This window comes from Cetorhinus maximus, chromosome 6 (genome assembly GCF_964194155.1).
Source record: "Cetorhinus maximus chromosome 6, sCetMax3.hap1.1, whole genome shotgun sequence".
Classification (NCBI taxonomy): Eukaryota; Metazoa; Chordata; class Chondrichthyes; order Lamniformes; family Cetorhinidae; genus Cetorhinus; species Cetorhinus maximus.
In genome coordinates this window covers 88547965-88562036 of record NC_135884.1, presented here as the reverse complement: position 1 = coordinate 88562036, position 14072 = coordinate 88547965, and the positions used below count along the sequence as shown (strand labels likewise).

General features: G+C 44.0%; 1 protein-coding gene across 1 annotated transcript in view; it reads right to left on the bottom strand.

Annotated features, from left to right (window-relative positions):
- Positions 1 to 2247: 2247 nt before the first annotated feature.
- The window catches only part of LOC144681886 (microtubule-associated tyrosine carboxypeptidase 1-like), a 52536-nt gene continuing 40711 nt past the window's right edge, over positions 2248 to 14072 (bottom strand). The window contains exons 4-7 of the mRNA XM_078543991.1: positions 12352 to 12484; positions 11122 to 11427; positions 7416 to 7513; positions 2248 to 5108 (exon numbers count right to left, since the gene is read on the bottom strand). Of these exons, the coding sequence (XP_078400117.1) occupies positions 4944 to 5108; positions 7416 to 7513; positions 11122 to 11427; positions 12352 to 12484 (702 nt within the window). The 3' untranslated portion in view covers positions 2248 to 4943. The remainder of the gene's footprint in view (positions 5109 to 7415; positions 7514 to 11121; positions 11428 to 12351; positions 12485 to 14072) is intronic.

Sequence of the window (14072 nt, the reverse complement as noted above, 5' to 3'; positions counted from 1 at the left end):
TTTCTGATGCAGTAAGCGCCTGGAATAATGGCAGTGTGCTCAAAAGGACAGAAAAGGATGAGCAAAATGATGTTTAGGATTTATATAGTGCCTTTCACGTCCATGGGACATCCCAGAGTGTTTTACAACCAATAAAGTGCTTTAAAAAGTGTAGTCACTGTTGTAATGTAGGAACCCATGACAATTAATTTGCTCACAGCAAGTTCCCACAAGCAACATCATGATAAATGAGCAGATCATCTGTTATTAGTAATGTCCGTCCAGAGATAAATGTTGGCTGGGACACCAGGGAGAATTCTCCTGTTCAATTAATGTCATGGGATCTGTATTGGACACTTGGGAATATTGAGGTAGCACCAAAGCAGAACCTACCCTTGCAAACTCTAGCATCCTGCTCGGCCACTGTGCTAGAATTCTCTTGAGAATCACTAGCATCAGCAACATTGTGTTGTGCCCATTCTTCCTCTCCAGGAATTGAAATTATAACAGGAAGTCCTACCTCAAGAGATCAATAATGAAAGATTGTTCTGACACAGATCTTGGAGACTCTTTGAGATAACTGACTGTATTTTGTATCCTCACTGCTGTATGAGGGATAGGTGACAGTAAGCTGCCATATTTACAAGAAAATGTCCGCAGAATTACAGCAGTAACCAGGAATCTACATTGACTCTTTTAAAAATTGGACTTAAAAATAAAAAAATTATCTGTATTCTATTTTCTGCTGTTCTTTCTTATTTTCTCCTCAAGGTGTCAACAGGAAGCACACCCAGATGAAATAGGGGCCTAGGACTTACATATCAAATAAAACCTCATCTTTCCCAGCTACAGGTTCAAACCCTAACCTCAGGGTAACCCCGCTATTTCAGCAGTGTGGCATTCCCCACAATGACTGGCCTTGTGGCCCCTTCTGAAAGTGGGCTAGCAATTTATGGACAATTTAGTACCTCTAACTCATGCTCCCTGGGTGGAGTCTGTAGAAAACTCATTTCAGATGAAGGGAACCTTTCATATCCAGGTCCCCGAGGTGAATGTTCCCCCTGGCTGTGGTGTAGGGGAGGGTCTAATACTAGGGGGGACATTCTCAGAATAAGGAGCAAGCCATTTAGGACTGAGATGAGGAATTTCTACATTCAGAAGGTGCTGAATCTTTGGAATTCTCTCCACCAGAGGGCTGTGGAAGTTCAGTCATTAAGTATGTTCAAGACTGAAATCGATAGATTTCTACATATTAAAGGAGGGGCATGTTAGTGGGGTGGTGAAAAAGGCATATGGGACACTTGCCTTTATCAATCAAGGCATAGATTACAAAAGTACAAAATCATGTGGGCGTTGTATAGAGCCTTGGTGAGGCCACAGCTGGAGTACTGTGTGCAGTTCTGGTCGCCACATTATAGGAAGGATGTGATGGCACTGGAGGGGGTGAAGAGGTCATTTACCAGGATGTTGCCTGGGATGAAACATTTAAGTTTTGAAGAGAGGTTGGATAGACTTGGGTTGTTTTCGTTGGAGCAGAGAAGACTGAGGGGCGACCTGATCGAGGTGTGCAAGATTATGAGGGGCATGGACAGGGTGGATAGGGAGCAGCTGTTCTCCTTAGTTGAAGGGTCAGTCACTAGGGAATCTAAGTTCAAGGTGAGGGGCAGGAGGTTTAGCGGGGATGTAAGAAAAAACTTTTTTACCCAGAGGGTGCTGACGGTCTGGAATGTGCTGCTTGGGAGGGTGATGGAGGCGGGTTGCCTCACATCCTTTAAAAAGTACCTGGATGAGCACTTGGCACATCATAACATTCAAGGCTATGGGCCATGTGCTGGTAAATGGGATTAGGTAGGTAGGTCAGGTGTTTCTCATGTGTCGGTGCAGACTCGATGGGCCGAAGGGCATCTTCTGCACTGTGATTCTGTGAAAAACATCAAGGGATACAGGGTTAGTGCAGGAAAATGGTGTTGAAGTAGATCAGCCATGATCTCACTGAATGGTGGAGCGGGCTGGAAGGGCTGAATGGCCTACTCATGCTCCTATTTCTTATGTTCTTACGAAAGGGCAGCATACTATTCTACTGGAGTGCTGAGTCCAAAAAGTTTAACACAATTTAGAATATATAATAATTGTTCGCTTTTTAAATAACGGCAAATGAAATTATGTTTTTTAAGTACAACCACTATTCAACTTTTAACCTTTGGAGCCACAATTGGTGTCTTGTTTTTAATATATGACGTCACGAATAAAGGGACATGTCACTGGGCCTCTCAGTCAATTCAAGTTTATTAAACATTACACAATACAGAACTCCAGACATCACCTAAAAAATTTCAGTCATTTCTGTTTGTTTCAATGTTGCAGATAAAGTTGGCATCAAAACTTGGAGAATATTCTTTCATTGTGATATTGAATTTTGCTCTCCCACTGTATTAAGTACATTCTCCTTATCCGGCTGCCTGGAAATGCCTAATAAAAGGTGTAGGGTTTCATTGCCTGTGAACCTATGGCTGTCAGCTGGTTGGATGTATTGTTGGAGGTTTCATCACATGGCCTCCCAACTCCAACCACCCCGCCCAATCAAACAGCCTTTACTTCCCCAAATTTTCCATAGTTCTATAGCCTAATGGATTAAAATGTTCAAAAGAAAATGAAAAGAACACCACACAATTCTTTAAATGACAGTGATTTTTCTCCCAAAGTTGTTTGCATCAGTGTCCTGGAGTTTAGCCTTCAATTCCTGGAGACTGCAATACTAACCCTGGAGGTTTGGCGACCCTCTGTGAAGCCCAGACTTAAAGGGATCACTTTACCCTCCCTCTGTACGAGGTGTCAGAACCAATCGCAGGGCCCCGGCACATCGTCCAACATCCATGTTTAGCAGGGGCAGCAATTGGCCAGGCAATTAGACAGAAGCCCTGAGTGGATCCGCTCCCACACAACCAACTGATGGTCTCTGGTCAATACAGACAGGCTCAGATTTTGGCCTAACACTTCACTGGCCTGTGTGGATCTTCCCATCATTGGTCAGGTTAGGGTGTGTGTTAGGGCCATGCAACCCGTGATGTTCCACAGTTAGGGGTCCCTGTATGCGGATCCAGTCCACAAAAGGAACCCATCGCACAGGGATGGGTGGGGGCCCCTAAGGCAAACACTGTCCCTGGTTTTGAATGGTATAAACAAGGGGGTATTGACCAAATGCGGGGATCTGTGCATGCATGTCCCAAAAGGCATATATCACGCCCAATCCTGAAACCTCTACTATGATCATATCAGTAAAGAGGGAGGCTCAGATGGCTTCATTACAATGCTTGTCAGCATCAGTGACCTTTGGAGTTGCCACCCATCCAGTTCTGGACTCGGCACTCTTAAGCCATACACCCAGAAATGTTTAATTGAAACTGCGCATCAGAAGCCAGAATTTTAAAACAACCATTTTTATCCCCAGTTACTTCTTTATGTTAAGATATGGAGGCCTTCATTATAAGGCTGCAAATGATCTTCAGTTCAATTCCATCAACAGTCAGTAGAACTCTGACTGTGATCCTAGTCCGGCCCTGCCCCAGTTTTGGACTTTCAAAACATCACATTCATAGAATGATATGACATGGAAGGAGGCCATTCATCCCCTCATCCCTATGCTGGCACTTTAGTAGAACTGCCCAATAAACCTCACTCCCCTGCTCTTTCCCCATAGCGCTGTACAATTTTTGCCCCTTCCAAGTATCTATACAATTATCATTTGAATGATATCATTGAACCTGCTTCCACCATCTTTTCAAGTAGTGTGTTCCAGATCACAACAACTCAACGTTTCTCCATGCTGCCTCTGATTAATTGACTATTCTGCCACTGGAAATGCAGTTTCTCCTTATTTACCCAATCAAAATGCTTTGTGATTTTGAACACCTCTACCAGGCCTCCTCTTAAGCTTCTTTGCTTTATGGAGAACATAGCTGAATCCCTCATCCCTAGTACCATTCTTGCAAATCTCTTCTGCATCCTTTCTAAGTACATGATATCCTTCCAAAAGTGTGCTGCCCAGATTTGAACACTGGTATTTTATACAAGGTTTAGCATAACTTCCTTGCTTTTGTACTCTATCCCCCTATTAAAAAAGGCAAGGATCCGACATGCTTTTTAACAGCCTTCTCAACTTGTCCTACGATCTTCAAAGATTTATGTAAACACATCCCCAGTTCTCTTTGTCCTTTAAAAGTGTGTTATTTAGTTAAAATTGCCCCTTCTTATTCTTCTGACTAGAATTTACCACTTCATACTTTTCTGCGTCAAATTACACCTGTCATATGTCTGCTCATTTCACCAGTCTGTCTGTCTCCTACAATCCACCTCACAGTTCACGTCATTATCTAAGTGATCTCCAACTTTTTCTGTTCCTATTTTTAAATTTCATTTGCACCTGAAGTGTTTTCAAAATTACAGGTACAGAACTGACTTAAAGACACAATGGCTCTGGCAGAAGACAAGCTTGCTCTACAGAGTGCCAGCATGGACTTGATGGGCCAAATGGCTTCTTACCATCTGTTATGACTCTACCAACATCATGCCTTTGCTCAGTCCGAGCAAAGCACTGTCACAATCACAGATATAATGCACATGGACAACGCTGACAGAAATGTTTACATTTTTTTGTTTCACTCTTCCCCTGCCCCCCTCCCTTTTCCAACAAGTTAAAATATTTTTTTAAAAAGCAGCACCTTTGCAAACAATAAATACAAGTTTAAATAGGAAATGCATGGCACACAGGACAGAGGTCAGAGAGTGAAGCTGCAGCGCCAGGCTTTAGCTTCCATAGAAACAATTCCCAATTTTTCATACAAATGTCCATCGATGCTCAAATGCATCGCCAGAAAAATTTAAGGCCACTGTGCCTTTTGTGTTCATGTGTGTGTGTTTCACTGCAATGAAGCAGCTATCCCAGACGCCTCCATCTCTGGCACAATCTACTTGGGGATAAGCCTCAGCAGCTCCTCGTCTGTCAGTCCATTAACCGCAGTGATGTGGTGCAACTGCTCCAGGTAGCGGGCCTGATCTCTCATGAAGTGTGGAATGCGTGTGTTTTGCAGAATGGCGCATTTCTTCAAATGCTCTACATCTTCGAATGACACCTGGAACAAGGTGGGGAGGGAGAAAATATTATTGAACCGCCAGTGTGACAGATAAAGTAAAGAGCAAGATCACTGGCATTGATTTAGCATGCTGATGTAGTAAAGTGTCCCAAGTGCTTCACAGAAGTGTTAACAGAAAAAAATTGGCACCAAACCACACGTTGGGAGGAGAGAGAAGCAGGGAGATTTAGGAACAGAATTTAAGGGCTTAGGACTGTTTATCTCAGCCTTAAATATATCCAGTGATGGAACATCCACAACCCTTTGGTTCCAAATTCCAAAGATTCACCACCCTTTGAAGAAATTTCTCCTCATCTCAGTCCTAAATGATCAGCCCCTTATTCTGAGACTGCGCCCCTGTATTTTTGATTCCTCAGCTGGGGGAAACAACCTCTCAGTGCCTACCCTGTTGAGCACCCTCAGAATTTTGTTTGTTTTAATAAGATCACCTCTCATTCTTTTAAACTAGAGTTTAGGGCCAATTTACTTAGCCTTTCATCATATGACAACCCTCTGATCCCAGGAACAAAGCTAATGAACCTGTGCTCTACCGCCTCCAAGGCAAGTGTATCTTTCCTTTGATATGGAAACCAAAACTGCGCACAGTACTCCAGATGTGGTCTCACCAAAACCCTGTACAATTGTAGCAAGACTTCCTTATTCTTTTACTCCAATCCCCTTACATTAAAGGCCAACATACCATTTGCCTTTCTAATTGCTTGCTGCACCTGCATAATAACTTTTTGTGTTCCTTGTACGACTACACCCAGGTCTCTCTCAACTTCAACATTCACAAGTTTCATGTATTTTTTAAAATACTCTGCTTTTAATTCTTACTGGCAAAGTGAATAATCTCATAATTCCCCACATTATACCCTACCTACCATGTGGTTGTACACTTAATCTGCCTACATCTCTTTTCAGCCTCTTTGTGTCCTCCTCACAGCTTACACTCCCACCTGACTACCAATCGGACAAGAGTTTTCTCCCATTCATCTAGGTGAGATTTAAACAGTTGCCAGAAGTAATACGTCACCACCTACTGTACCTTAATTCCGACTGGTACAAAAATAAGTCACTTATTGTGAAAATTAATACAACTTAAAGTGGAAACATACCCCTAATTTAGCACTAATTGGCAATTGCTCATCCAGAGAGACCTCAGGATGTATATTAGAAGCAATAGATAATACCACGTAAATATAGGAAGGATTAGTCTCCTGAGGTAGGTTTTTTGTTTAGTGAGGGTAAAAGGAACATTACTCATTGGATCTCTCACTGCTTGTTCTAGATATGGGAAATGGAACTCCCTCCCTAAAAGCACTATTGGTGTACACACGTCAGATGGAGTGCTTCAAGAAGGCAGTTCACCACCACTTCTTTGCAAGCAATTAGGGATGGGCAAAAAATGCTGCCATTGCCAAGAATGCCACATCGCATGAAAGAATTTTTTAAATAAGCCGATTGCTTCCTCCAGGTTCTGCCTTTCAGTTATCCACCAGACGAGGCCCAATAGAGGCCCAGTGATAGTTCACTCTCAGTATCTTTCCCAATCTGTGGGAATTACCTGGCTCTTCTGTACTGCACGTGCACATGTGAGATGGAGGGAGGAATCTGGTCCTGTGACTTCATTCCACAGAGAGAGATTTATTGCCCTGATTTATCAATAAATCTATTATTGTTGCATCATGCGACTATCAGGATAGTAGAGGGTGAATTCCTATGTTTACAGGGAAGTAAAGTGAGTGGCATATGACACTGTGAGCTGAAGCACTGTGGAGCTTGGATTCGATTTACCCACTCCCCATTCATGTCTTGGTGTGAACCATACAGCGCAAGGGATGACTGGTTATAGACTAGGCATCCTGGGACAGAGGGGGGTGATGTCAAGTGGAGGAGAGATTCTTAAAGTGCACCTTCTGTCAAGTGCCTCAATGCCAGCCAAAAAAAAACAGCAGAGTGGTTTGCAAACAGAGCTTCTCATGACTGAGGTTAATGGGCCCCAACATTTGATGAACAGAATGGGGTGGGTGGATGTAGGGGCGGGTCTATGCACACCACACACTGGAGAGTCAGTAACTTTGGTTTTCAGAAATAATGACCCAATAAATTCAGGTGCATTTTATAAAGACAGACCCTGCTGCTCCCACCATCAGTAGTGGTGTTCCCTGTTGTGCAGGACACTACTTTATTTTATTTTTGATGTGTGCCTTGCCTCCACACATCCCCAACCCCGGCCAACAAGAACCATTTGTGTTGCCGTGATGAGAAGCTCCTCTCTCATCCCACCAGGTTAGATGTGGTTACCTTTCCCAGTGCCGCCAGCATCTTGAAGTCAATGCTCTTCCTGTATCGAAGCAGCAGCAGCACGCCATCCAAATACACCTGGTCCTTACTGAAACAGCCTGCAAAGGGAAAGGAGAAATTGAGCCAAGGCTGAGAGCAAATAGCCATCAATGACCCCAAATTCACCTTCAAGGATTATTGACATCACTTCCCTTTCAATGAAGGACAATTTAGGGAGATGGCAGATTCAGGTCCAATTGATTAATTCAAATAACAGTTAAATCTAGAATTAAATTAGAATCTAGAACTAGGGGACGCTTTAAAAATAAGAGGTCGCTCATTTAAGACAGAGATGAGGAGAATTTTTTTCTCTCTGAGGGTTGTGTGCTTTTGGAATTCTGCACCTGTAAAGGCAGTGGAAGCAGAGTCTTTGAATATTTTTAAGGCAGAGCTAGATAGATTCTTGATAAGCAAGGGGGTGAAAGGGTATCGGGGGTTGGCAGGAATGTGGCTTTGAGGTTACTATCAGATCAGCCATGATATTATTGGTTGGCGGAGCAGGCTCGAGAGGCCGCATGGCTTACTCCTGCTCCTAATTTATACAATTGTATGTTCATAAATAGATTTCTTTCAGAAAATAACATTTTGAGACACATGGCGAGTGTAGCAATGCTTGGGGAAAGAACAAGTGACTTTGGACCAAAGCTCTCCACTACTGGGGTTTTCCTCACCTCTTGTCTGGGTCTGTTGTCATTCAAAGAGATTGGTGGTGATGATTAGTCAACAACATCTTTATTTTATATCATGGGACAGCCAGGATTGTAGAAGATGAATTAGATGTCTGTGGTCTTTTTACTGTCTCGTAAATTCTATGTTTCTAATTTCAATTAAAACCCTGCAGCTACAGTCTCCTCCCTGTAATCTACTGCCACCTGATGCCCTGTAACCTTCAGTGAGAATATCGCACTTCTAATACCAGTCTATAGGTGCCACTGATCTCAGGTTAAACCCTTCAGGAATTTGATATGATTGAACACACCATTCTCCTCCAGCTGCTCTCCACAGTCGGGACTACACTCACCTGGTCCCGTTCTTATTTAATCATAACCAGGGAATTGTCTAGAATGGCTATGCTTCCTGCTCCCATGACATTATATCTGGTTTTCCCCATTGATTTATCCTTGGCTGCCTCCTATTTCTTATCTACATGCTAGGAAACATCATCCAAAAACACAGTGTCAGTTTTCACACCCAGCTCTATGCCACTGTGACCTCCACTATCCCTAAATTGTCAGACTGCTTATCTGACATTCAGTACTGGACGAGCAGAAATTTCTTCCAACTAAATATTGGGAATACCAAAGTCAATGTCTTTGGTCCCTGCACAAACTCTGCCCCCTAGCCACTCACTCCACTGGTCTCCCTGTTGGGTTTGCCTGCGGCCTTCCGGTGGATGGAAGACCCTTGCTATCAGGTACTCAGGGACCTGGCATTGGGCAGAGGGGTGGCCACTGAAAACCACCCCCTGCCGTAGCTTCCAACACCCCTAACACCCCCCTCTCCTGTGACCCCCCACTCTGCAATCCCATCCTGCCATCATTCACCTTCAGCTTGGGGTACATGATGATCCTGGGCCTCTGGTGGATGCATTGCCATCAGCAGCCTGATGCTCCTGCTGGTGCTGGGGGCATGAGGAGCTGCCAGCCTCTGACTAGCCAGCATGTCTCAGGCGGTGGGATTTCTGCTGCTGTGGGCCTCAGTCGTGGGGAAAGCCCAATGGCGGCTACTTAAGTACCTGAAAGGCACTTGATTCTGTTGGGCATCCTCCACAGAGCTAACAAGGGTTCCCCACTGGTTTTCCAACCAGTGGGCGGAGACCTCTGTTGGCCTGAAAAAATCCCTGCCGATGCATCACTGAGTCATACTGTCGTTCCTCAGAGGAAATCATAGTCTGTGTTCAGGTACTTATTCTCAACCAGATAGCTGTAGCAATACTATTGTTCAATCACCTGAGGGAGCTGGAGAGGAATTTTCCAGAGTATTGTCTTTCCTATTAGCTCTGGGAATTTTCTCTCTTTTTGCTTGGCTGAGGGTGGGGAGGGTCAGGGCAGGATGGGACTAAATGCTTAGTCATGATGTTCTGACCATTGTAGTGTGGGGCAGGCTTGAGAGACAAGCTGCTCTTTCCCTGTCCATCTGTTTTGTATATTGGTCTGCATCATTCACAGAGTCACAGAATTTTAACAGCACAAAAGGAAGCCATTTGCCCCATAGTATCAACCTCAGCTGCTCTAGAAGGAGAGGAAAATGAAGCAGGGTCACAACACAGAACTGCTCCTAATTCAGCAGCGATTTAAATTTGCTTCCAGCCCCCCATACTTAAAATACCTTAGGGCATTTAACAGAGAAGCAAGACAAAATGGCGGAGGAGGCTGAAAGAATGATCAGCATCTTTAAGATGATTTTGAATTAAGCGAGAGAAACAATGAGATGGGTTGATTTAGAAGAGTTCCAATGGGCCAGGGTATACCGGATGAAAAATCAGCCGTTGATAAAGAAAAAAGGGTGTGGGGAGCATATCACTCCCTACAATGGGAGCCGTGGGTGGAGTGGAGGATTACACTCAAAACAGGGACAAGATCAAGGATTTTCAAATCAATACTCTGAAGCTCCAGGGAACCACTATAGCCCGGCACGATGATGTGGAATAGGAACAGGCGTGGATCGCAGGGGTTTAGAGTGATTGTGAAAGGAAGGAGGAGAGGCGAGTGTGAAGGGCATGAAGAAGTCAAACCTCGATTTGACAAGGAAAAGGATTAGGCTTTTAGTGGCAAAGAGAAAGATAGAAGAAAAACCATGTAATGTTCCTAAAGTGAAAGAATATCAGATTTACTAATTGTTGCTATGTGGACTATAAAGGTCAGCTCAGGGTCAAACCAGATCCTGCAAGGTTTAGACAAACTGAATCAGAAAAGTTTTCAACTTATTCATGCCTCAATTTTTAAAAAAACAGTGAAATGTATTCATGACAGCATTTGGATCAATGGTAGGGGCAAGGCAGTAGAATTGGAGGTCATCAATTTGCATGCAAGAGACAAGTAAACGTTGTGTGTGCCACACAGAGGATGACAGCAAGGGTTACTCAGATGTAGTAGGGGATGCTCTTCTGAGATTGAAGCAGAGATACAGTGATTCACTCTGCAAGTGTTTCTGTGACACCTGATCTGGGCATGTCCAAAATAAGGAAATACTCATCAGTGGTAACTCCTACCCTCCCTTTGCAAAGAATGCAAGTGTTCCTTAAAGTATTGTTTTTCACTATTCATTCATAGGATGTGGGCATCACTGGCAAGGCCAGCATTTATTACCCATCCCTAAGTGACCTTGAGAAAGTGGTGATGAGCCACCTCCTTGGCAACTGAGCGATGTGTTGGCCCATTACAGAAGGGAGTTAAAAGTCAACCACATTGCTGTGGATCTAGGAATCACATATAGGTCAAACTGGGTACGGATCCCTAATCAAATGGGTTTTAACAACAATAGTTACATGGTCACCATTCCTGATACCACTTTTATGAATGAAATTCCCCAGCTGCTCTGGTGGGATTTGAACTCAGATTTCTGGATAATTAGTTCAGGACGCTGGATTATTAGCCCAATAATAATATAACACTATGTCACCACTCCTGTTTCAGCTTAAAAGAAGTAAGTTGTAAATACATATGACCTGGCTGTGAAGTATCTGCTTGGCCTCTCTTGGCCCTCACGCAATACTCCCATCGAGTGTTTGGGTCCTCGACGAACTTGGCGATATCTTCAAAGAGCTGGCAGAAGGGCATCCGACTGGCCTGGAAGACGGTGTAGTAGAGCAGGGCTGCCCGCCACAGGAAAGGGTACTTGCGGTACAGAACACTGTTCAGGCTGGCGAGGCCTTCCTCGGTCGGGTTGGCTGGCTTCAGGCCATACTGTTTCCTGCCCGCCGCACTGTGCCAGGGCTGGTGGCTGTTGTTAACGCCGCGAATGTAGTGCGTGCCTGATATTAAACAATATTTTAAAAAAGGGAAGGCAAATTTTCACATCACAGGGAGAGCTCCCTCATTGGCATCATCCTCAAGAACAAAACAGAGAACACAATTTCAGTCAAAAACAGCAGAACTTTACAGATACCAGGGTGTCACCAGTTGGGTGCACCCATCTCCATCACCTGCAGGAACCAAGAGGAGACCTTGGGTAACTAAAAGAGAGGGGCATCTCCCAGCCCACCATAAGGCAACAGCAGAGAAAACAAAAGTGTTCACAAAGTGATGATATGGCTTGGCACAACTTACATCATAGTGCTTTAAATAAATAAAGGTTTGTTCAACACTTTGTAATGAAGACAAAATGTAGTGAACACACTCTCCCTTGTGGCTTGCAGAGTGATCTGGTGGAAAAGTAGTGACTGTCCTTGTAAACTACTGTGAATGTTGACACTGGCCAGTAAAGAAATGTTCTTTAGAATGGCTCTGTACACTGGCTCAGCATGGAACAGGAACTAAACATCAGGAAGAGGCTAGGCTTGAGACTCGGTCTATGCTGCACTGAGCTTGGACAGCAGGAGGGCCTCTGCAATTGGTCTGGATGCCTTTGGACTATGGCGAAGAAATGATATAAACAGCAACCTAGGCTCCTTCCTCAATTCCAGTGACTCCATCACTGGTGCCTGTGTAGATGCATGACATGGGCAGCCAGGTTCAACTGTGATAATGCCCTTGGTGGAATAGACTCTGATTGCCCAGGCTTACACATGGAGTCTTGGGCCTAGTGATAAAGGGTGGACGCTGCCCAATGAGCCATATGTACAGTCAGGAGTCAAAATCTTCAGGAGAAAGGGCAGACAAAATCTATAGGAAAGGGGAAAAAATAATAAAACACAATATTCCCCTTTGGTCCTACCTGATTTGTTTGTAAAACTGACCTATCTCATGGCGTAACATCCCCTCCAGCCAGTACTGGCGAGCCCCTGCGAGATTAATGGTCAGCGTGGGCCGACAGTTCTCCACCATCATCACTGCTTGAGACAACAGATCTTCACTGAGCCGCACCACCACCTGCAAAGAGAGACAGAGAGCTCCGGTTAGCCAGCCATATCATATGCAGAGGCATTAGGAAATGGTCAATAGGCTCAGCAAGCCTGTCCCGGCCTTTCTGACTGATTTTAACCTTCCCTGCCTGTCTTCTCACCACATCTCTCAACCCCTTTTCTCTCCAAAAAGAGATACCTAGCTTGATTCTTGAACCTCCTTATACCATCTGCTTCAATGAAAGAAGGATTTGCATTTCCCTAGTGCCTTTCACCACCTCAGGACATCCTAAGGTACTTTACAGCCAGTGAAGTACTTATGAAGTGTCGGCATCATTGTAAGGTAAGAAACAGGGAAGCCAATTTATGTACAGCAAGCTATCACAAACAGCAACAAGATAAAATTGACCAGATAATCTGCTTTATGAAGCGATTAACAACAACAATGAGAACGTGTACTTGTATGGCATCCTTAAAGTAATAAAATGTCCCATGATACTTCACAAAGGCATTATAAAATAAAATATGACACCGCACCACATAAAGAGACATTAGTGCAGACGACCAAAAGTTTGGTCGAACAGTTAGGTTTTAAGAAGTGCTGTAAAGCTGGAAAGTGAGGTAGCGATGCGGAGAAGATTAGGAAGGGAACTAGGACCTAGACAGTTGAAGGCACAACCACCAATTATGGAGTGATTGAAATCAGGGATGCTCAAGAGGCCAGAATTAGAGGAGTGCAGATATTTCGGTGGGTTTGGGGCTGAAGGAGATTACAGGGACAGGGAGGAGCCGAACCGTGGATTCTAAACTAAAATGTTGACCTTCCCTTCCTAGCCAGTGTGCTAGTTAACATTGTAAATATTGTCAGTACTGTCACATCTCTAATCTAGTGCGTTGTCACCTCCCAAATCCATGTCCATCTTTATTGCAAACCAATTTGAATATCTCTAATCAGATTTCATTTCTTGCTGTTACACCGAACAGTTCTAAAGGAAGTCACAAATTACATTCTCTATGACTGTGACTATGGTGTTTAGATTTCCTTCTCCTCTGCGGCCCTTAATTCAATCGACCATACCATTTTCTTCCAAAGTCTCTCCACCATTGTCCAGCTCAGTGGAACTACCCTTGCTTGGTTGCAACCATACCTATCTGATCATAGCCAGAATAATTCTTGAATAAGCAATGACTTGTCTTCCAGCTTTTGCAGTATTAATTCCTGAGTCCTTTGAGGATCCATCTTTGGTCCACTTCTCATCCTCATTTACATGCTTCCTCTTGAAAGCTCCATTCACAGGCATGAGGTCAGCTTCCGTGTGGATCTCAGCAACATTTCTCGTTCTCCTGAACCCTCCACAGTTATGTCAGGGGTAGCCAAACCTTATGAGCCTTAGAGCTGCATATGTTAATCTTCAGACATTTGAGAGCCAAGACACGGACCACCTTTACGGACACAATTTTATTACTATTGCACACAGTTCTGTGAGGAAAACTTCAGCTTTTTCCTCTCTTAACTTCCAGGCTTCCTTCACACACAATTCCAATTATGGCAAAGACAAATCTGCTTCATTGACACTAATCAGAACGAGCACAAGCTCACTGCTTAACTGACTTTG